The sequence below is a fragment of the Mya arenaria genome, chromosome 4 (genome assembly GCF_026914265.1).
Source record: "Mya arenaria isolate MELC-2E11 chromosome 4, ASM2691426v1".
Classification (NCBI taxonomy): Eukaryota; Metazoa; Mollusca; class Bivalvia; order Myida; family Myidae; genus Mya; species Mya arenaria.
Window position 1 is genome coordinate 68,860,915 of NC_069125.1, and position 23,661 is coordinate 68,884,575.

General features: G+C 37.7%; 1 protein-coding gene across 2 annotated transcripts; it reads left to right on the forward strand.

Moving 5' to 3' along the window:
* The first annotated feature begins 2,650 nt into the window (after positions 1-2,650).
* LOC128229668 (uncharacterized) lies at positions 2,651-9,730 on the forward strand. 2 transcript variants are annotated; one of them, XM_052941445.1, is made up of 3 exons: positions 2,651-2,803; positions 6,471-8,477; positions 8,797-9,730. In XM_052941445.1, exons 2-3 carry the CDS (start codon positions 6,476-6,478, stop codon positions 8,964-8,966), a joined length of 2,172 nt encoding a protein of 723 aa, XP_052797405.1. In that variant the 5' UTR covers positions 2,651-2,803; positions 6,471-6,475; the 3' UTR covers positions 8,967-9,730. The 2 variants fall into 2 exon arrangements, with proteins under 2 accessions (XP_052797405.1, XP_052797404.1); XM_052941444.1 differs by lacking the exon at positions 2,651-2,803 and adding an exon at positions 3,446-3,599.
* Positions 9,731-23,661: the final 13,931 nt, after the last annotated feature.

Consider the following 23,661-nt stretch of genomic DNA (forward strand, 5'->3'; position numbering starts at 1 on the left):
GACTTTCCATGAACTTACCTGCAATAGGCGCCATATATGGACTCACCATGAGTTTACCTGCAATAGGCGCCATATATGAACTCACCATGAACTTACCTACAATAGGCGCCATACATGGACTCACCATGAACTTACCTGCAATAGGCGCCATACATGAACTCACCATGAACTTACCTGCAATAGGCGCCATACATGGACTCACCATGAACTTACCTGCAATAGGCGCCATATATGGACTCACCATGAACTTACCTGCAATAGGCGCCATATATGGACTCACCATGAATTTACCTGCAATAGGCGCCATACATGGACTCACCATGAACTTACCTGCAATAGGCGCCATATATGGACTCACCATGAACTTACCTGCAATAGGCACCATACATGGACTCACCATGAATTTACCTGCAATAGGCGCCATATATGGACTCACCATGAACTTACCTGCAATAGGCGCCATACATGGACTCACCATGAACTTACCTGCAATAGGCGCCATATATGAACTCACCATGAACTTACCTGCAATAGGCGCCATATATGGACTCACCATGAATTTACCTGCAATAGGCGCCATATATGAACTCACCATGAACTTACCTGCAATAGGCGCCATACATGGACTCACCATGAACTTACCTGCAATAGGCGCCATATATGGACTCACCATGAACTTACCTGCAATAGGCGCCATATATGGACTCACCATGAGTTTACCTGCAATAGGCGCCATATATGGACTCACCATGAACTTACCTGCAATAGGCGCCATATATGGACTCACCAAGAACTTACCTGCAATAGGCGCCAGATATGGACTCACCATGAACTTACCTGCAATAGGCGCCATACATGGACTCACCATGAACTTACCAGCAATAGGCGCCATACATGGACTCACCATGAACTTACCTGCAATAGGCGCCATACATGGACTCACCATGAACTTACCTGCAATAGGCGCCATACATGGACTCAGCATGAATTTACCTGCAATAGGCGCCATACATGGACTCACCATGAATTTACCTTCATTAGGCGCCATACATGGACTCACCATGAACTTATCTTCAATAGGCGCCATACATGGACTCACCATGAACTTACCTGCAATAGGCGCCATACATGGACTCACCATGAACTTACCTGTAATAGGCGCCATACATGGATTCACCATGAACTTACCTGTAATAGGCGCCATACATGGATTCACCATGAACTTACCTGTAATAGGTGCCATACATGGACTCACCATGAACTTACCTGTACTAGGCGCCATACATGGACTCATCATGAACTTACCTGCAATAGGCCCCAGATATAGGCTCATCATGAACTTACCTGCAATAGGCGCCAGATATGGGCTCATCATGAACTTACCTGCAATAGGCGCCAGATATAGGCTCATCATGAACTTACATGCAATAGGCGCCAGATATGGGCTCATCATGAACTTATATACCTGCAATAGGCGCCATGCATGGACTCACCATGACGTTACCTGCAATAGGCGCCATACATGGACTCACCATAAACTTACCTGCAATAGGCGCCATACATGGACTCACCATGAACTTACCTGCAGTAGGCGCCATACATGGACTCACCATGAGCTTACCTGCAATAGGCGCCAGCTATAGGCTCATCATGAACTTACCTGCAATAGGCGCCAGATATGGGCTCATCATGAACTTTCCTGCAATAGGCGCCATACATGGACTCACCATGAACTTACCTGCAATAGGCGCCATACATGGACTCACCATGAACTTACCTGCAATAGGCGCCATACATGGACTCACCATGAACTTACCTGCAGTAGGCGCCATACATGGACTCACCATGAACTTACCTGCAATAGGCGCCATATATTGGCTCACCATGAACTTACCTGCAATAGGCGCCAGATAGGGGCTCATCATGAACTTACCTGCAATAGGCGCAATACATTGACTCACCATGAATTTACCTTCAATAGGCGCCATACATGGACTCACCATGAACTTACCTGCAATAGGCGCCATACATGGACTCACCATGAACTTACCTTCAATAGGCGCCATACATGGATTCACCTTGAACTTACCTGTAATAGGCGCCATACATGGACTCACCATGAACTTACCTGTACTAGGCGCCATACATGGACTCACCATGAACTTACCTGCAATAGGTGCCAGATATGGGCTCATCATGAATTTAACTGCTAAATACCTTGGTTTAAGTCCCATAACCATCAACGTAAGTGCATTTAATGTAATGATTTTTGACGATACAATATCAAATAATTTTATAATACATTGTATTTTATATTTGGATAACCGTTGAATAACCTTATACAGTTTAACCTATTTATGAGAGAGTTTGTCCACACTGGCTAAAATTATTAGCCTACTTTTTGTATATTTAGATAGCAGTTGAATAACCTTCAGAAAATCTTATGTTTGAACTTATTTTAGAGCGGGTGTGTTCACATTTGCTAAAACTATCAGCAACCGCTTATACCTTTTGCGCAAAGTGCTCTTGCACTTGTACAACATTTCACGGGTTGTAGTTCCTGGTGAGATTGGACAATATACTCAAAATATGCTCCAAGAGCCGGTCTGGGTACATTAAAAGCCCAATTAACCTACCGTACTCCCTATCGAGTGGTCCAGACGTACTATCTTTGCTAAGGATCTATCAAACACAATGCAATGGTCCATCTAACAGAGCCAGTGGACCTCATTCTTTATTTTATACGGTACAGTTGTGACGTGGAGTTGAAGGCTGGATTTATGGTCAACCATATTGAAAATACGTAAGTGTACTTATAAACAGTGGTTTTATGTAAAATATTAAAGATAAATTGAAAATATGTTTTCAAGTATGTATTATGCTTACATCGCTAATAATTATATTCTCGTATAATCGTATTGGCATGGTTATTTAAAAACTATAAACTGCCTTTGAACACATTTTAACAAGATAAATATCTTTAAAATGTATTGGTTAAATATGATTTAACACATTCGTGTATTAATATTATTATTTATGTATTTGATTTTACTTCTGGTGATGTAATCTTTAATACAAAGTATGTGTCATGATGACGTATTTATTACCGTAATGATTCATTGTTCCCTGATTCCTGTACATGAAACGTGTGGTTAGACATGACATTCGTTTTTTAGTATATTGCATGTATGGTATGTCGCAATAGTTCAATTTTGTCATACTCTTCATAATTAGTATACAAATATGAATCCATTTTTATTAAGTACAAGTACTCTTAGCCACTTTGTGCGGCAATATGAGCAATTCATCTACAAAACAGTATACTTAATGTACACTTAAAAATGAAAAAGTATAAATAACAAACACCTAACAATACAGCTGAAAGGAAAAACAAAAGCAAAAGAGAAAATCCTTAATGTAAACATCCACTTCTATTTTAATTTGTATATGACGTATATGGTGTGGCAAAAAGCAGTTAACGATTAGTATTCTTTCGGAAAACCGAGTGTAAATGGTTGTTTCATAGGGGAGTTGGGTGGGGTGGATCGCGCACAACCGTTACCTCTGATGAAGCGAGAAAACTGTTCCGACCAGGAAAGGTAGGGGTCAGCTTCGAGTCATATTTATTAAAATCTTAAGCATGTTTTGGAAAACGTGATCAACATAATATAATTACTTTCGTCTGTCAATATTGACCTCTAGCTGCATCTCATTCTAATATGCATTATATCTTTTTAATCTTGATAGCAGCCTTTTTCTTCTTACAGTACAGTGTCACCAGCGTTAAGTTATATCAGTATTTTCATAAAGACGTACATGACCGCATCTTTTAAATCAAATTATTCCATTATTACCTAGCTGTAGCTACCATGATCTACATGTATGCCATTTTAAAATATTGAAAATAACACAGGTTAGAGGTTTTCACCTTGCCGGACGCCCTTGCTACTCTTCAAAAACATAAATAATTCATTAGTTTCACCTGAAATACAGGATTTGAAATATTGGTATAAGTCGGAAGAAATTTCGGTAATTTCGCCTTTTCCTGTTATTGCATTATGTAATAATTTTCTCCAAAGAATAAGTATAAAAATAGCAGTTTTTTAATAGTTCATATTGTTTGTTTAAACCGTAATATGGTCACTTGTTGAATCTTTTGATCGAAAGCCGGCTTGATTTTAACTTAATCTCGTTTCTCTTTTCGATACAACATCAATCCAGCATTAAGAACCGAAGTAAACAATTTGCTTATTAGGTAGCTCAAGACAGTAATAGGTATGTAGTTTCTACGATCATATTTTACTCCCTTTGCTCTGAAAATAGGTTTGATAGTTCCAATCACCATACACTTGGAATTATACCCAATATAAAACACGGACCTATAAACCATATATATCATTGATTTAAAGTTATTATATAATTCTGTTTGAGGAGGTCCACGGGCTTTTATTTTTAGTTTTACCAGCGTGAAGTTACGACCTATATGCCTTTGGTTTATTTCGTGACTTTGATTTATTCCGTTAAAGATTTCCTAGTATATTGGAAGCGTTAAACACATACTTGTTAATGAATGAGTTCACTTTTTTTAGTTCTTATTTTCCAGGTCAAGCCGAGTTTTAAAGTAATCCGTCTTGAATTGTACTTTAATAACGTTCTTTGTTATATTTCACCCGTGCATTTCCAACCAAATAAGGGCTTGTCCTCTGAGTTGTTTTGGCACGTTAATTCCCGTGTGTTTGGAAAAAGAGGATATTTGCATACCGAACTAATAATATCTGTCATGTTTTTGCGGTCCGGACAGAAAAATCTGACCCGAGGGCAGCTGCGTTGCCAGGTAACGAGGTTTGCCGAGTTACCGGCTACGCAGCATGCCCATGGGTCGGATTTTTCTATCCGGACCGGACACACATGATTGATATTTTTCAAGCATACCTTAAATTACATTTTTGTGAAAAACATTACATAGAAAAGCGCATTTTTGTACATTTCACCAAAAGGTGCGTGCGATAATGTTTACTGACGTTATGACGCGCAGTAATTTTTATCCGTTGCATACGTTAAGAAGTTCCTTCGGTATCACGTCTTTCAATGTTATCCAGTTTTGTTTTGAAGGTTTTTTGTAAAGTTAATGTTTGTGGAACTCGTCTATTGAAATCGCATAATTATGGTTACATAAGGTGTATAATAAAAGAAATAAAAAGTATTACGTCACAGCGCGTGACTCAACTGGCATGGGGCTCCCATTCTTCATTATATGATTTATGAAAAGTATTTTATGCCTTTTCAATAAAGCACAATCAAATATACTTGTACGCAAGCCTTTAATTAAAACGGAAAGTAAATAATCACAAAAAAACGCGATTTTTAAAGGACCTATTTGACGTCGAAAGTTAATTAAAAATTACTGCGCTTTATGACGTCCGTAAACAACGTCGCGCGTGCTTTTTGGTGAAATGTGAAACGTTTTCTGGTAAATATTTCCACATATTGATAATTTTAGATATGCAAGAAAATTACCAATCATGAATCGAAAAATCCGACCCTCGGGCACGCTGCGTGAAAGATACCTATAGTGTGCACTTTCAGAGAATAATTGTGCGATGTTATGAGTTATTGAATTAATACCACGTTGGGGCAGTTGATTTATGGTATCTAATGTTTGTATAAATTTACCAAGTTGTATGTTTTCAAGATTGGTTATAAACTGGTCTTTATTGTTAGTATTACACATAGGAATAGAGTGAGTTGAATGGTCTGGGGTAAGATTGCAGTCGTTTTCGTTTTCTCCTGAGTTTACTTTCTTTTGTTGTCGACATTTTTGTTTGTGACTGTAAGTGACTGCAACGGACAATGACCATCAGAATGAAATTTATCTGCTAACAACGGTTAAAAATCATTACTAAATGGTATTAGCATGATACTTCTATCGCGTAACCAATTACCGACTTGTCATTAGACGTGAACTCGCCAATATCTCTGTCTTTTCCATACCTTCCGTTTAAAATTACTAGATTGTTGTTGCTGTTTTATTTTACTAATTTCTGAAATTTTAAGCCTAAAATTAATTATTTTTGTATCCTTTTGTTTCCGACAATTGGAGACCAATGGTTATCGCTGTGATAATCTTCATTTTTAATGTAGAATGTTTTTGTTTCATCATCAAAGCTGAACAATTCTGATGAAAACGTCTACCACAAAAATCAATTTTGTTACTAGTCCTGCCCTTTAGTTCAATAAACAAAACTATAATAACGAACTTTACATTTTGAAAACGTTTGTTATTATCTATCTGTCTTTCAATCCGATCCAAAACATGAACACCGTATGTATGTATGTTCAAAAGAGCAATGTATAACATGCAGGACAAACAAAGGTTGATAAGAACTATAAATAAAATGGTATGATGTAAGACATTATTTATTATCACGTTCTTCTTATATCAAATAGTAAACATACGTATCTGCTTACAGGCATCATGGCTACACAGGGAAGTTTGCTGTTAGCATTGTTTGTTCTACTGGGGACTTGTTTTAAAGCCGATTGTCACTCCCACGCAGGAGATTGTACAATGGACATGGATGAGTGCGTGTTTCACCTTGACGTTGAGCACAGACTGACAATGATGGATCAACGGACGCTCACATTTCCGTCCAACGGAAAACTTTTCGCATACGACGTCGTGAACACCTCCGACGCGTCACCTATTCCAGCTGACAATGTCATTACTGGAGACGGGTGGGAAACTCCGAAGCTGATCACGGCTGTTAACGGGAAATTTCCTGGACCCGACATCATTGTTTACGAAGGACAAAAGGTAGTAGTTTTTGTTAAAAACCGGCTTACAAGCCAGGCGGTTACCATACACTGGCACGGACTGCACCAGGAGGGAACACCATGGATGGACGGGGTCCCATATGTTACACAGTGCCCTATCCACCCTGGACAGACATTTAAGTACGAGTTCTACGCCAAGCCCAAGGGGACATTTTGGTGGCACTCACACATGGGAACGCAAAGAACGATGGGCGTATTTGGAGCTTTTATTATTAAAGAAAGGCTGGAGTTTGATGTCGAAGATAAGATCATGCAGATTCAGGACTGGAACCATGACCATGATTCGGACACAGGTCATATGAAAATGTTGTTTGGTGCTTACCAGGGAAGACAGAAATGGGCTGGATATAAATCTCTTGACGATACATTCTTCAGTATTTTCGAAATTCAATCTGGACTCATCAATGGTAGAGGTAGATTCTATGAGGAGAACAATGTAGACCATAATGGTGCCCCACTGACTGTCTATGACGTCCAGCCTGGTAAAGTTTATAGGTTCCGCGTTATTGCTACTGGTGCTTTATACCCCTTTAGAGTCTCTGTTGACAACCACAATCTTACAGTTATTGCTTCTGACGGATACGATCTAGAACCTGTAGTGACAGAGTCTTTTATAATAAATCCAGGTGAAAGATTCGACTTCAAGATCATAGCAGACCAAACTGTTGGAAATTATTGGATAAGAGGAATTTCAATAGTTCAGGGGAGATATCACAGAGCGGACGCAATTTTAAGATACAACGGGGCCGGCGACGAGGATCCACGGACGAGCAGAAAAGTTTGTTCGCAGACTTCAAGGTGCACGGTTGTTAATTGCCCCTTTACGCAATATCCTGAAATGTATACAGATTGCATGACATTTGACCAGTTACGGTCTGCTGTTTCAAACGACCCAGCACCGCCTTATATTGTTGGGAAATTTCAAGAATATTTCCTCAACTTTGCCTTCCCAGGAATCAAAACGTTTCCAGGGTCTGTGAATGGCCGGTCGTTTGCTACGCCTGATGTGAACCCTCTGGTCCAGCCACAGGAGTGGTCCTCTCCTTGTACCGAGCCTAAATGCGGACCGGACAACCATTGCAGATGTACTCACGCTTTAAGCATTAGTAACGGAGACACAGTCCAGATGATATTTATGAACATGGGAGTAGGTAGAGGCTGGGCTCATCCTATCCACATGCACGGTCATTCATTCTACGTCCTAAAAATTGGAGACGCTCAATACAACGATACAACTGGAGCATTCGTCGAACAGAATAGTGACGTGGATTGTCGTGGAAACCTGTATACAAGACCCGACAAATCCTTTTGCAATGATGCTACATGGTCAAACCCAGACTGGCTAAACGGCGAAGTTCCTGGCTTGAACCTCGACCGGGCTCCCCGTAAGGATACGATCATTGTCCCCAGTGGTGGGTATGTCGTCATCCGCATAAAAGCAGACAATCCCGGCCTGTGGAACATGCACTGTCACATCGAGCTTCATAACATTGATGGTATGCAGATGGTCTTGAACGAGTCCTTCAGTGAGGTACCAAGCGTACCGAAAGGATTCCCGGAGTGCCACTCTTATCCTCCATCTGCAGCAAGATTGGTTCGTGAGAATGATGCACTACAATATGGAATGGAGGGAAAAAATGACGGTATGTATATGATGGTGGTGATGGTGTTGTGGTGGTTGTGGTGGTGGTTGTGATGGTGGTGGAGGTGGTGGTGGTGGTGGCGGCGGCGGTGTTTGTGATGGTGGTGGTGGCGGCGGAGGTGGTGGCGGTGGTGCTACTGCTGCTGATTCTGATAATGATTGTGGTAGTGATGCTGCTGCTGCTTTTGATGATGGTGGTGGAGGTGGTTATGGTGTTGTTGGTGGTGACGATGACGACGATAATGATGATAATGATGCCCGATATAACTGTGCAGCCTGGGTTTTATGTTCAGCTAACAATTTTCTCTCAAATCTTCCAGGTATCTTCAGTGATCGGAACTATACAATCCTGTTCTACTTGATGGTAGCAGTGTTGGCCATGCAGCTTTTCGTTTTTCTCGCAATCTGCTGTGTCTGCAGGAGACAATCATCTCACAAGTCTGACTCGTTCTCACCAGGACAGACAAACCGGGCTTTCTCCGGAAAGTAGACACTGTATAATGTGAACAGTAGTTTCACACGGAAACAGTGATGTTCGGCAATGCAAAATATTGTCAAAGCTTGAAATGTGTTGTTGATGTATTAAGAATAACTTTTACTTTTCATGTTACCTAATATTACATTTTCATTTTATTTTGCCGGCCAAGAGCGTTGTAAAGGAATGTTTTTTCTTCAATTAGTTTAATATTTGTAACTTTGGCTATTAAATTTGAATGCTCTACACACGTTATGGCCATGGGAAGAGCTAAGGCCGTATCAAAAATCGTAGATAAAACTGCTTTATTAACATGTAGAGTAGTTCTTATGTAGAGAATGCTAAATATGAATACTTTAACATTATCATGTTTATATCAGCATCGATTAACTTTTGACTGAAACTGCTCCCTCTAAAACTACTGCTAGCCATCCGTGACTGAGAAGTTTAAACACTAGCTAGATTACTAAACCAGAGGCCGTCGCTTTTCAATTCATCTCCGTCTGTTTGATCAGATAGGCAGGACATGAAGGTAATTGCCTTTACGTTTGTTTGAAATTAAACCATATAGTCATTAACTTTGATGCCGCCATGGACTACCTTTAAACGGCTGACGAAATGCCCCCTAGCGGAAAAAATCACCCTGAGGCAATTGTCACGTCTTACTACTGATAAATCTTAAAATCTGTGTTTCATTTAGATATGTTTATGGTTTCTTTCTTTGTTTAGATGTCAAACTTGTGATATATCTATTAATTGTTATATATCTTTTGATCCCATTCAAATGTCGTTATAATGTAGAAGTTTGATTACGTAGAAGTTTGATTACGGATACATTATGACCCTGTCATTTTCACTTGTATGGCCGTAAGGTGCGCATTGCAATCACACCTTTTCATTCCAGACACACTTATATAATTTTAAGCTGTGTTCCATTATATCAATCACTTTGAGTTTCACCAAAGTACTTTCAGTTTGCAATACAGGATATTTCAATCACGAACTTGTGCTAGGAAGCATTTTGATAATTAACATCGGACGTCCCTAAGTGTTCTCATATATTACACAGTGGCTTGATGACAAATGCTCATTAAAGTCACAATAAATAATTTCAACTAGCCAAAATGATATTTTATACATACTTGAACATGTATATAATCAATATAATGCATTGCCATAAACATAAAATGAGATTTGACAAAATTCAAAAATAACCTATACTGTAATATGAAACATTACAGTATAGGGTTGTTGTTTTTTTCAAATCTTTGTCATCAAGCCATTGAGGTCTGACGGAGCACTTTCAAAACATTATTTTGAAAACTGGTTTGTCGAAGTGTTTGATGAAACTAATCGCCTTATCAAACTCCGGTAATGAATCGAAGGCGGTGCTCTTTAAGCGGCATAGACTGCCCTTTGTTTCATTTAAAATGGTGCTATCTTTGATTTAAGTCCTTATTTTTAGCAAAATGTTGCCTTCCGACGTAGCATATATGACGTAATTTATCACGTGGTATACACACACTGTTAGTAGAGTACACAATATTTTAAACTGCACAATTCACTAGAGGATCTAGGCTACAAACCTCCTCAACTCGTGTCCCTACTTCCTGTCAACAATTTAAATCAAATAATTTTTCATTCAGTGGAAGGGGCGCAAGTAAAAAGGTAACACCTCCTCTAACGCCTACGCCTGTATCCGCTCCTTTAATTCGTTTTGTTTTGAAACCGACTTTTAAAACTACGAATGAATCACCAAGGAAGTTATATATATTTTATTTCAGGGACGCCTTATTCCAGATTAATATAAAATAGGAAACAATATATTAACAACCAGACATGATGAAATGTCAAAACAAAGAACCAAAGAATTCATTCTTTCAGTTTCTTAAGCGTAAACATATTTCAACGGAGTACATGGGGAAAATGCTCGTTTGAAATGGGCGTACCTTTAAGTAAACAAAAAAAGCGCTAAACTTGAACGTTTAGTCTTGATATAGACCTCCGAATAAACAATAACATATTGGTCATGTATACTGGATAATAATTTAACTTCAAACTTTTGAACGTCAGAACTTGAACCCCACATTTTCTTCGTATAACATCTAGAAATCTATCATCGCTTTTTTGTTATTATTCTATCAGTTGAAAAACGTTTGCAGTAAATAATATTTTATGATTCAACCCAAATCGTTATAACTACAACGTTAAATGAAGTTAAGAAGTTCAAACGATGTCATTTTTTGGTAAATACCATTTGATGTCGACATTAAACTTCCGACAAAAATGCTCAAAGAAAACTGAATTTGACAGCAAGATAACAGTTGCATGTAAAACATCATTACGATTAATAAATACATATATCACGCCTACTGAACGCAAGCTTCACCACTTATCGGTGGTGCAAAGAAAATGAGCTGTCGACACTTTGCCATGCCCTTTGTTTATTTGAACACTCGTGAGCATGACTCATATTTCATAAGACATTTTATTAAAAGGACATATTCGGAGACGGTGGTACCGTGTAAGAACACTTTTACTACATGATGGCTACGGCTTCGTTTCATTATTGTGTGAACTGTGTCACCAGAAGCTCTTCTCCCGATTCGGACTTGTGTGTATTTTGAGATTTGCCAGTATTTTAACAACATTTCGGCTCATAGACACACCATAAGAACATTCTGGCTCATGCAAGTAGAACTGTGCTATATAGTTCTTACGCAAGAACACATCAAAACTTTCAAAATTTTCTTAAAAAGGAAATATGCATTTATTTAAAGTGGTGTCGCTGTTGCTCTAGTGATGGCACTGTTGAGTTGTGATGGCGCTGTCGAGTATGATTTGCGCTGGAAATTGATGATTTAACGCTTTTGAAATGAATTCAAAATGGTGCCATTTTTACTATGTATTGTTATGCTGGTATTGCCTGTCTGTTGTGGTTACAATAGGTCATGCGAAATACCTTAACGAAAGTCAAAACAATCACAAAAACAGTAGGCTGTGACGACAAAACTTCCCCTTTCATACCTCAAGCCCTCGAAGCGACTCGGAAGTCTGGTGTGACGGAATGTTAGGGGAATCATGTTTTAAAATAGCTTAATAAAAAGCAATAAGAAGTCAGTATATAGATAATTTTATTTCAAAACTACATCGTATTAGTGCCCCTCGCAGGCTCGCCGACTTACCTATAAGCCAATCAAAACATTTTATTCATTTATTTCTTCTACATTATTCATTAAACTCAATATTTGATTGGTCAACAACCTGAGTCATTTGTCTTAACTTCTAAGTCAAACTGACAAGGTTAGACAGCTATCGCCAAAAGTGCATTTCGGTATGTTTGCTCTTTTCCGAAAATCGAACTACATTGTGTTGGTTTTGATACTCCGTTTGCCCTTTAACGTTTATTTCTTATATCACTTTCAACACGTTCGTAGACGTTTTAAAGCGATGGTTGGCCAAGTTGTTTCCGTTGAATTAGAGCATATTATTAAATATAAATATATAAATATTAAGATTTGCTGTTTTTTGGGGGTCGAGTTAATCTTCGTGTTTTTTTCGCTGTCATTTGACAGACGCAATACAAATCATACTTTAGAGTGGATTGACGCAGTCTCAGAAAAGCATTGTTTGCTTTTACATGATCAAACATAGTCAAACGTGCTGTATCTGTTACAATGTATCTGCTCTACAATCTACGATCTTATGTTAAAATAAGTTATCATACCGATATTTTGAAATTTTGAAACATTTTAGAACTTAGTTTTCTGATCCTGAGTCTCAAATTCAGACCTATGCAAGACTAAGTGTTTGTTTGTACGAGCGAATTGAATATTGTACTTCATTTTTAAGCTGTAGGCCGCAAGGTCTGCAGATTTTTATAACCGTATCTCGGATATCGCATCGGCAGATCGACATAACCTTTTTTTAACTTTTGGCGAATTAATGCGCGCAAGGGCGTATCAACCCCAGCGCGACTTGAACTGCGGTGGTCACCGACCTAATTTACAATAACATTTACATCGAAAATACCTAGTAAGCAATCTGCTCTAATAGCTACGGACTGCGTTCTGCATATTAATAAGCTTGCTTTAAATTGCGCTGTAATGAGTTTTCTATCTATGAAATGCGGTTAATATAGTTCGAATAAGCTGCGTTTTGCGTAATACTCTAGTATAAAGCGATTGGAATTGTACAAAAAAGCAATCATTTTAATATCGGCGAGTTACAGAACTCAATATAAAAGCAGATTCCGCAAATAGTTTCAAAACGAACGCGTACTGAATCAAATAAATACATGTATTATTAATTTATTAGTCAATCTTTATCATTACTCAAGATAGTACTCCAACTAAGGGACCAGTTCATAAATTGCGGCACAATGCTTTCAATATTTTCCACGTTGCACGATAACATGTTAAGTTCATTGTGTTTAATAAAATTTACACTTTAATTGATAATGAAACCTTAAAGTATAATAGTCCTGATTATTATTGTTTTTAAATATTAAATATCTACTTTCCCCCAAATAGAAATTACACGGTACTATTACAATGTTTCTAACCCTCCTATGCAGTAATCTCCCTTGGCGAGCAGCAAAAAAAAAAGAGTTTTTAAAATTAAACACTGAGCTTAATTATTTGTTTTAAAAATGTCACTCAAACGAATGAACTACAGATAATTCCCTCTTAATGTATAGGTTTTTTTTCAACCCCGTTCTAGTAACTCATAAAAGTAAAATGTGTCCCACAACACAAATACAATATACAAAGCACGGAATTCACATAACTGGGTTTTCCCATGCCGGTACAAATACAGGTGAATTTCATGCTATTGAAATTCATGTATAATGTATTAGACCAACGATATTTTTAGTATTTTATTTGTACTGGATGATTTTCTTGGGAAGACAAGAATATATATAATTCCGGGCTAAATTATTGTTACAGTAACAATATTATCAACCATTTTGTCCTTCGAACATATGTACACCAAACATGTTATCATTGAAATAATAACTCTTTTTTGGTTATGTACATGCACGTTATTCTTCAAATTTTATTGCACCGACTTAATGCTATGCATTATTTTTTTCCTTGTACATGTCTGTGTTTAGATTTTGATGTGCATTGTAGTTAAGAATAGAATGTGTGTCATCGCATTCGGACAGGTTAATTCCCCGGAAATAAACTCTGAGAAGTCGTTAAAACCCGGAAAAAATATGGATCGTATTATGATGCAATTAAATTCTAAATAGGCGTAAAATATCAATTCATTATGTTTTAAATGAAATTATAATACTTCATTTTATCCTGTATTCAGTATATCTTCTTGCAACCAAATATAAAAAATAGACTGGTTTATTTAAAGTTGTGGATCGGAACCTTGAGATTTTTTTTGGATACTTTCAGAAACTTGATCAAATTTCTTTAACTAGATGCATGATTAGGTGAAAATACTGGTTGCAATTGAAAGACTGAAGATTTATCTGTATGTTGGCTGCATGTTTTTGTAGCAACTTTTCGTTTAAGTGCTTTTCTTGGCATGTTTTTCGTACTCATCACATTTCGATAAAATTGAAGTTGTTTCACTTTCCTCTATTTAGGCATTTCGAGATTTTCTGACTTTGTTAAAGTAATTCATAGTTATTTTATGCTAGATAGTTGATAGGAGTGACCCCTTTGATGAATCTGAAGAAAAAAGTATATATTTTAGTTTAAATGTCATTAAATTTTGTATAGGTCAAATGACACCATAGCAGGAGCTCATTCCCACCAAATCACTGTGAGACTATCGACCTGTTACAATTTGTGTCATAGTCATGTAATGCCGAATGAACCGGAAAGTATGTGAATATTTCTCAATTTGTCTCAGTAATTTCAGTCAAATATCTTGAGCATGTAGCATAATGCATATGCATATCTAAAACAACTGATATAAATCTATTCATTTTCTACGGGAGACATAGGTTGAGGGCATTATAAATATACATGTACATCAAATATACAGGGAATAAATAGTATGTGGGTGATTCGATTCAGATGTATTTGGCGTTGTAGAAAGAAGCCTTAAACATTTACCTAATTAATATGTCCAATGCATTTTGTTGGGATGCATTTGGTTTAGCTGGCATACCCTGGTAGTAAATTAAATACGCCTATGTCAAGTTTGAAGTGTATTGTAGATTTTACTAAAACTCCTTAATGCTTTATCAGTGGCAGTGCATTGTCTATGAAACCAAAGCTCAAGATAAGGTTTTATATGATATTGAGAATTACTCCAGATCGTATAAGTAACTATTTGGCGTATTCCACATTTCAAGTGACCTATACTTCATGATCTCATTGAGAATCAACATTAGACTCTAAAAGTTTTCGCGAAGAAAATTATAAGCGAGCTTATACCATCTTTAGATTTTTATGTTGGTAATTATATTTTACAATTACATGACTATACTCACAAAATGTTGCAGGCCGAAAGTCATTCAACGCTTTAAGCGCTTTGATTCAATAAGAGAAGCAAATCTCAAATCTATACCGTTCATAACAACGCTGTTTTGGCTTAGGTGTTCAAACTATCTGACATCTCTTAACTTGTATGCCCCATTCACTTCCATTACGTTTAATCATATGGAGAAAGGCCTAACTGTTGAGATCATCACACGAACGAAGGACAGCGCTATCAGTACGATGTTTTATTTTAAAATGTAAACATGTAAAATTGAAAAAAAATCTAAAAGAAGAAACAAGATTTAAATAACATATTCAAATAAACATGAATAATATCCTTTGCAGAATGAATTGCATCAATAAAAAACTATCACACTTCGCAGGTCATGGTAAACGTAGTTATCGATGCAAACGGTTATCTCGTATCCATTCTCGCGATGTTTTGAATTGACTCGGCCCGATGAGAAGAAGCACAAATGCACCCAGTAGCAACTTTCTGAATGGACTTCCTGAACACATATGCATTCAATGATGTATCACAGGTTTTTCTTAATACAGGTTCGTATGTATAAACAGGCCTACAGCGTCCTCTATGACAATGTCGACATGCACACACAGCCTTCGTCAGCCGTTTAGGTATCCGGAATTCATCATAATCTATTTCATAATTCCAAGGGCATCTAGCATTCATGTTATGATTATGAGGAGATGTTACAATTCCCCCGAACTCCGGAATATTACATTCGTTACCTGTGACGCCAATATCTTCCATGTTCCTAGATTCAGCTCCCGTGGCAAATCGACCAATGTTCACATCAGATACGTTATAAATACAATTACTGTTTTGCTGGCATGATTCAAAACAAGGGATCTTGAACTGTGAGAATTCTGCTTCCGACCCTCCGACAAAGAGATCATAAAGAGCGATGGCGATTTGCAACTGAGAATGCTCCGGATCTCTGCATGTAGTTGGATCTGATATGACCACTGGCAAGGTCGAACCAACTACAAATCCCTGTAAAATAAATCAGAAAAAAGTTAACGTGCTAAGAAGTCGTCATTAGGTATTCTTTACAAAGTTAGTTAAAATATTAAAAATGAAAATAATTCCTTTCAAACCTATCACTAGGGGGAAATTATGCACACTTACCAAAAGAGCATACCACATATTATTTTATAGTTTTGTTTAATGATTATTTCAATGAGAATTTCGTTCGATAAATGAAATGTTTATGACAACAAGTTAATCTCACCCTTTTAAATAACCATGGTTACGCCGTCGGAAATATTTGGGAAATGGCAGGAAACATGATATGTATAAATGGTGGAATAAGAAAATGTCCAATCAATATGTTTGAAAACCCATATCTAAATCTGGCTTCTTCCGATTATTTTGAGGGTTTGTATAATGTATATACATATACCATATATAAAACTTAAGATAATTATGACACGCTCCAACACGCTCCAATGAAGTGTGCATTAATAGGCATATTCGGGAGTAAAGCATGACTGTAAAACAAATTATTATTTTGAATTAGTGAACCAGACATTCATTGTAAGTAAAAAAAAATATTCTCCGTTATTATATCTGTTTTTTAATGTCAAACCACTGATGAATGAGAATGCGAGTCAAGAGGGTCGCAACCTGTAGTCGGGTAGTTATTTAAAGCTGATATCATGTTTCACCCAGGCCTTGAGTCAAGATGGAGTCGGTAGTAAAATGGTAAGCTGCACTATCACAGATTGACCTTTTTAACAACTTTTTTTTACTTTTTGTCTTGGAAAGAGCACATTTTTGCGTAAATATCTGCAAACCAATGATATAAGATTGCTGACAAAAAAAAACAGATCGTAGATTTTCATACTTCCGTTCGAAAAAAGAACGTAAAAAATAACGTTTTATGGCTTAATTCGTTACTTACATTTTTGTAAACTTATATATAAAAATCTGCGATTTGATTTTTTGTCAACAGTATTATATAATTTGTCCCCATGGACTTTTGAAGTTTAGCTCGTTCCAAGACAAAAAATAAAAAAGTTGTCTAAATTACTTGGCTTCTCCATAGTGTTGACCATTATAACTTGAGGCCTGGGTGAAATGTTACTGCTATAATAATTCACCCATGCCTCGAGTCAAGATGGTCACCACTATGAAATCGCCAAGTCATTCAAAGCTGATATAATATTTCAACCAGGCCTCGAGTCATGATGGCCACCACTATGAAGTCGCCAAGTAATTAAAAGCTGCTATAATATTTCACCCAGGCCTTGAGTCAAGATGGCCACCACTATGGAGTCGCCAAGTAATTCAAAGCTCCTATAATATTTCACCCAGACCTTGAGTCAAGATGGCCACCACTATGGAGTCGCCAAGTAATTCAAAGCTCCTATAATATTTCACCCAGACCTTGAGTCAAGATGGCCACCACTATGGAGTCGCCAAGTAATTTAAAGCTGCTATAATATTTCACCCAGGCCTCGAGTCAAGATGGCCACCACTGCTGCTTTACTATTTTCAGCCAGGCATCGGGCCAAAATGGTCACCACTATGGAGTCGGGTAGTAATGTAAAGCTGCTATAATATTTCACCCATGCATTGAGCTAAAATACTCACCACTAAGAAGACGGGTAATAATTTAAAGCTGCTATAATATTTCACCCAGGCCTCGAGGCCAGATGATCACCACTATGGAGTCGCCAAGTAATTCAAAGCTGCTATAATATTTCACCCAGGCCTCGAGGCCAGATGATCACCACTATGGAGTCGCCAAGTAATTCAAAGCTGCTATAATATTTCACCCAGGCCTCGAGTCAAGATGGTCATCACTATGGAGGAGCCAAGTAATTCAAAGCTGCTATAATATTTCACCCAGGCCTCGAGTCAAGATGGTCATCACTATGGAGGAGCCAAGTAATTCAAAGCTGCTATAATATTTCACCCAGCCCTCAAGTCAAGATGGTCACCACTATGGAGTCGCCAAGTAATTTAAAGCTGCTATAATATTTCACCCAGCCCTCGAGTCAAGATGGTCATCACTATGGAGGAGCCAAGTAATTTAAAGCTGCTATAATATTTCACCCAGGCCTCGAGTCAATATGGTCTCCACTATGGAGGAGCCAAGTAATTCAAAGCGGCTATAATATTTCAGCCAGGCCTCAAGTCAAGATGATCACCACTATGGAGTCGCCAAGTAATTTAAAGTTGCTATAATATTTCAGCCAGGCATCGAGTCAATATGGTCTCCACTATGGAGTTGAAAAGTAATTTAAAGCTGCTATAATATTTCACCCAGGCCTCGAGTCAATATCGTCACCACTATGGGGTCGCCAATTAATTTAAAGCTGTTATAATATTCCTCCCTTGCATCAAGTCATGATGGCCACCACTATGGAGTCGCCAAGTAATTCAAAGCTGCTATAATATTTCACCCAGACCTCGAGTCAATATGGTCTCCACTGTGGGATCGCCAAATAATTCAAAGCTGCTATAATATTTCACCCAGGCCTCAAGTCATGATGGCCACCACTGCTGCTTTACTATTTTCAGCCAGGCATCGGGCCAAAATGGTCACCACTATGGAGTCGGGTAGTAATGTAAAGCTGCTATAATATTTTCCCCAGGCATTGAGCTAAAATACTCACCACTAAGAAGACGGGTAATAATTTAAAGCTGCTATAATATTTCACCCAGGCCTCGAGGCCAGATGATCACCACTATGGAGTCGGGTAGTAAGTTACAGCTGCTATAATATTTCACCCAGGCCTCGAGTCAATGTAAATTAAACGTTCGAATAGCTGTGAAGCTTTAACGTTTAAATTTAATATAGACCTCCAAATAAAGAATTACAAATTTGTCATGTATACTGGATAATAATTTAAATTCAAACTTTTGTCATCAGCTTGAACCCCACATTCACTTTGTATACCATCTATAAATCTATCATCGCTTTTTCTGTTATTATTCTATCAATTGTCGAACATCTGCAGTAAATACTATTGGTCTTAAGGTTTTATATTTCAACCCAAATTGAATACAGCGTTAAATGAAGTTAACAAGTTCAAACGATGTATATATTTGGTAAATAGCGTTCGATGTCGACGTTAAACTTCCGACACAAAATGCTCAGGAAAAAAAAATCCGACAGCTAGATAACAGTTGTATGTACAAAATCATTACGATTAATAAATACACAGATCACGCCTACTAAACGCAAGCTCCACCACTTATCGGTGGCGCAAAAAAATATGAACTGTCAACTGTTGCATCTGTGCGCTTTGTTTATTTGAACACTCGTGAGCATGACTCATGTTTCATAAGACATTTTATTAGAAGGACATATTCGGAGACGGTGGTACCGTGTAAGAACACTTTTACTACATGATGGCTACGGCTTCGTTTCATTATTGTGTGAACTGTGCCACCAGAAGCTCTTCTCCCGATTCAGACTTGTGTGTATTTTGAGATTTGCCAGTATTTTAACAACATTTCGGTGCATAGACACACCATAAGAACATTCTGGCTCATGCAAATAGAACTGTGATATATAGTTCTTACGAAAGTGCAAACCAAAACTATCAAAATCTTCTTAAAAAGGAAATATGCATTTATTTAAAGTGGTGTCGCTATTGCTCTAGTGATGGCACTGTTGAGTTGTGATGACGCTGTCGAGATTGATGATTTAAAGCTTTTGAACTGAATTCGAAATTATGCCACTTTTACAATGTATTGTTTTCCTTGTTTTGCCTGTCTGTTGCGGTTACAATAGGCCATGCGAAATACCTTAGCAAAAGTGAAAACAATCACGAAAACAGTAGCCTGTGACCGTTCAACTTCCCCTTTCATACCTCAAGTCCTCGAAGCGACTGGTGTGTCGGAATGTTTGGGGATAGGGCGTAATAACTGAAAACATCATGTTTCAAACCTATTTTAATAGTTTGCACTTAAATATACCATTTCATGAATTTCACAGAAAGCTATCCAATAAAATTTCAGTATCTAAAGAATTTTAGAATTTTATTTCAAAATTTCGTCGTGTTAGTGCCCCTCGTATGATCGCCGACTTAACTATAAACCAATCAAAACGATTTATTCATTTATTTTTTCTACATTATTCATCAAACTAAATATTTGTTTGGTCAAAAAACCTAAGTCATTTGTCTTAACATCTAAGTCAAATCTGTCGAGGTTAAACAGCTATCGCCCAAAGAATGCATTTCAGTATGTTTGCTCTGTTCCGAAATTCGAACTAGTTGAACCCATTATAATACATATGCTGAATCTCTGATAGTGATGACTTCTTATGTATCAATGTTTCATTGTGTGGGTTTTGATGTTCCGTTTGCCATTTACCGTTTATTTCTTATGTCATTATCAACACGTTCGTAGATGGTAACGACTATAGAGTCGGAAGTAATTTAAAGCCGACCTCATGTTTCACACAGGCCTTTAAGTCAAGGTGTTCACAACTATGTAGTCGGGTAGTATTTAAAGCTGACCTCATGTTTCACACAGGCCTTTAAGTCAAGGTGTTCACAACTATGTAGTCGGGTAGTATTTAAAGCTGACCTCATGTTTCACACAGGTCTTTAAGTCAAGGTGTTCACAACTATGTAGTCGGGTAGTATTTAAAGCTGACCTCATGTTTCACACTGGCCTTTAAGTCAAGGTGTTCACAACTATGTAGTCGGGTAGTATTTAAAGCTGACCTCATGTTTCACACAGGCCTTTAAGTCAAGGTGTTCACAACTATGTAGTCGGGTAGTATTTAAAGCTGACCTCATGTTTCACACAGGTCTTGAAGTCAAGGTGTTCACAACTATGTAGTCGGGTAGTATTTAAAGCTGACCTCATGTTTCACACAGGCCTTTAAGTCAAGGTGTTCACAACTATGTAGTCGGGTAGTATTTAAAGCTGACCTCATGTTTCACACAGGCCTTTAAGTCAAGGTGTTCACAACTATGTAGTCGGGTAGTATTTAAAGCTGACCTCATGTTTCACACTGGCCTTTAAGTCAAGGTGTTCACAACTATGTAGTCGGGTAGTCTTTAAAGCTGACCTCATGTTTCACACTGGCCTTTAAGTCAAGGTGTTCACAACTATGTAGTCGGGTAGTATTTAAAGCTGACCTCATGTTTCACACAGGCCTTTAAGTCAAGGTGTTCACAACTATGTAGTCGGGTAGTATTTAAAGCTGACCTCATGTTTCACACAGGCCTTTAAGTCAAGGTGTTCACAACTATGTAGTCGGGTAGTATTTAAAGCTGACCTCATGTTTCACACAGGTCTTTAAGTCAAGGTGTTCACAACTATGTAGCCGGGTAGTATTTAAAAATGACCTCATGTTTCACACAGGCCTTTCAGTCAAGGTGTTCACAACTATGTAGTCGGGTAGTATTCAAAGCTGACCTCATGTTTCACATAGGCCTTTAATTCAAGGTGTTCACAACTATGTAGTCGGGTAGTTATCTAAAGCTGACCTCATGTTTCACACAGGCCTTTAAGTCTAGATGTTCACAATTATGTAGTCGGGTAGTATTTAAAGCTGACCTCATGTTTCACACAGGCCTTTAAGTCAAGGTGTTCACAACTATGTAGTCGGGTAGTATTTAAAGCTGACCTCATGTTTCACACAGGCCTTTAAGTCAAGGTGTTCACAACTATGTAGTCGGGTAGTATTTAAAGCTGACCTCATGTTTCACACAGGCCTTTAAGTCAAGGTGTTCACAACTATGTAGTCGGGTAGTATTTAAAGCTGACCTCATGTTTCACACAGGTCTTTAAGTCAAGGTGTTCACAACTATGTAGTCGGGTAGTATTTAAAGCTGACCTCATGTTTCACACAGGCCTTTAAGTCAAGGTGTTCACAACTATGTAGTCGGGTAGTCTTTAAAGCTGACCTCATGTTTCACACTGGCCTTTAAGTCAAGGTGTTCACAACTATGTAGTCGGGTAGTATTTAAAGCTGACCTCATGTTTCACACAGGCCTTTAAGTCAAGGTGTTCACAACTATGTAGTCGGGTAGTATTTAAAGCTGACCTCATGTTTCACACAGGCCTTTAAGTCAAGCTGTTCACAACTATGTAGTCGGGTAGTATTTAAAGCTGGCCTCATGTTTCACACAGGCCTTTAAGTCAAGGTGTTCACAACTATGTAGTCGGGTAGTATTTAAAGCTGGCCTCATGTTTCACACAGGCCTTTAAGTCAAGGTGTTCACAACTATGTAGTCGGGTAGTATTTAAAGCTGATCTCATTTTTAACCAAGGCACCGAGTTAATGTTATCACATCGATTGAATCGCGTAATAAACTCACTGATCGGATAGTATTGATGTATGAAAAGTCAGAACGTTTATTCAAAATAAAAATAAACACAAAACTATAAAGGCTTTGGCAGTGAACTATGAATTAAACTTGTTCAAGGACTGAACAATTATTATGCTTAAAAAGCGCGTATGGAATCTATTTTCTTATGGTGCGATAAACTACACTGATGCTCCATTTCGGTCAGAACCCAGATGTTCCAGAACATCACCTCTTTCGGACACAAGTGAACGCTCCCATAGTAAAGTCACTGCTGTAAAACATTACGCTATGTGCAGGAATGATAACCGTCTGAATGACAATACGCGCATGCCTATGGGGAAAGAAGTAGCTTTTAGTTTCATGTAAGGTTTCAGTGTTTGTTTGTTTTTATATCTATCTACCCTCTGGCTTATCACCATTCTCGAAACGTGTTGTTTTAGGACGATTGTAAGCGATGGTTGATACAACATGCAAATGCAGATACAACATGAACAGAAATTAAACATTTAGACTTTGTTAAGAAAAGGCATAGACCTAGACGAGGAAAATATACTTTATCAAGCTAATGACACACCATTTGCATCGTTACCGGAAAAAGCATACATAAAGTGTGACTGTTGATGTTTGAGCTAGTAAATAGGTGAACTATGCGACAAAATGTGTTGATAACCTTATATAGGATTGGGATTGAAATGTACGAATGGAAATGCATTAATTACTTAATAACTTAAATATTTCTCATAAATGAATTTTCTTAAATTGTATATCAGTGTAAAATGCTGAATTCTTGAGATTGTCAACTAAAACAATAAACAAGAAACCGCACACTTCTTTAGAATGACAACTATTACAATAAACTAGGAACTGCACATTTCTTTAGAATGACAACTATTACAATAAGCTAGGAACTGCACATTTCTTTAGAATGTCAACTATAACGATAGGCTAGGAACTGC

What these genes read in the sequence shown, in the direction of transcription:
- LOC128229668 (XM_052941445.1), top strand. Translation starts at nt 6,476, where the DNA reads ATGGCTACACAGGGAAGTTTGCTGTTAGCATTGTTTGTTCTACTGGGG. An exon ending in AATGGAGGGAAAAAATGACG is followed by an intron (nt 8,478 to 8,796) that starts GTATGTATATGA and finishes CAAATCTTCCAG; the next exon opens with GTATCTTCAGTGATCGGAAC.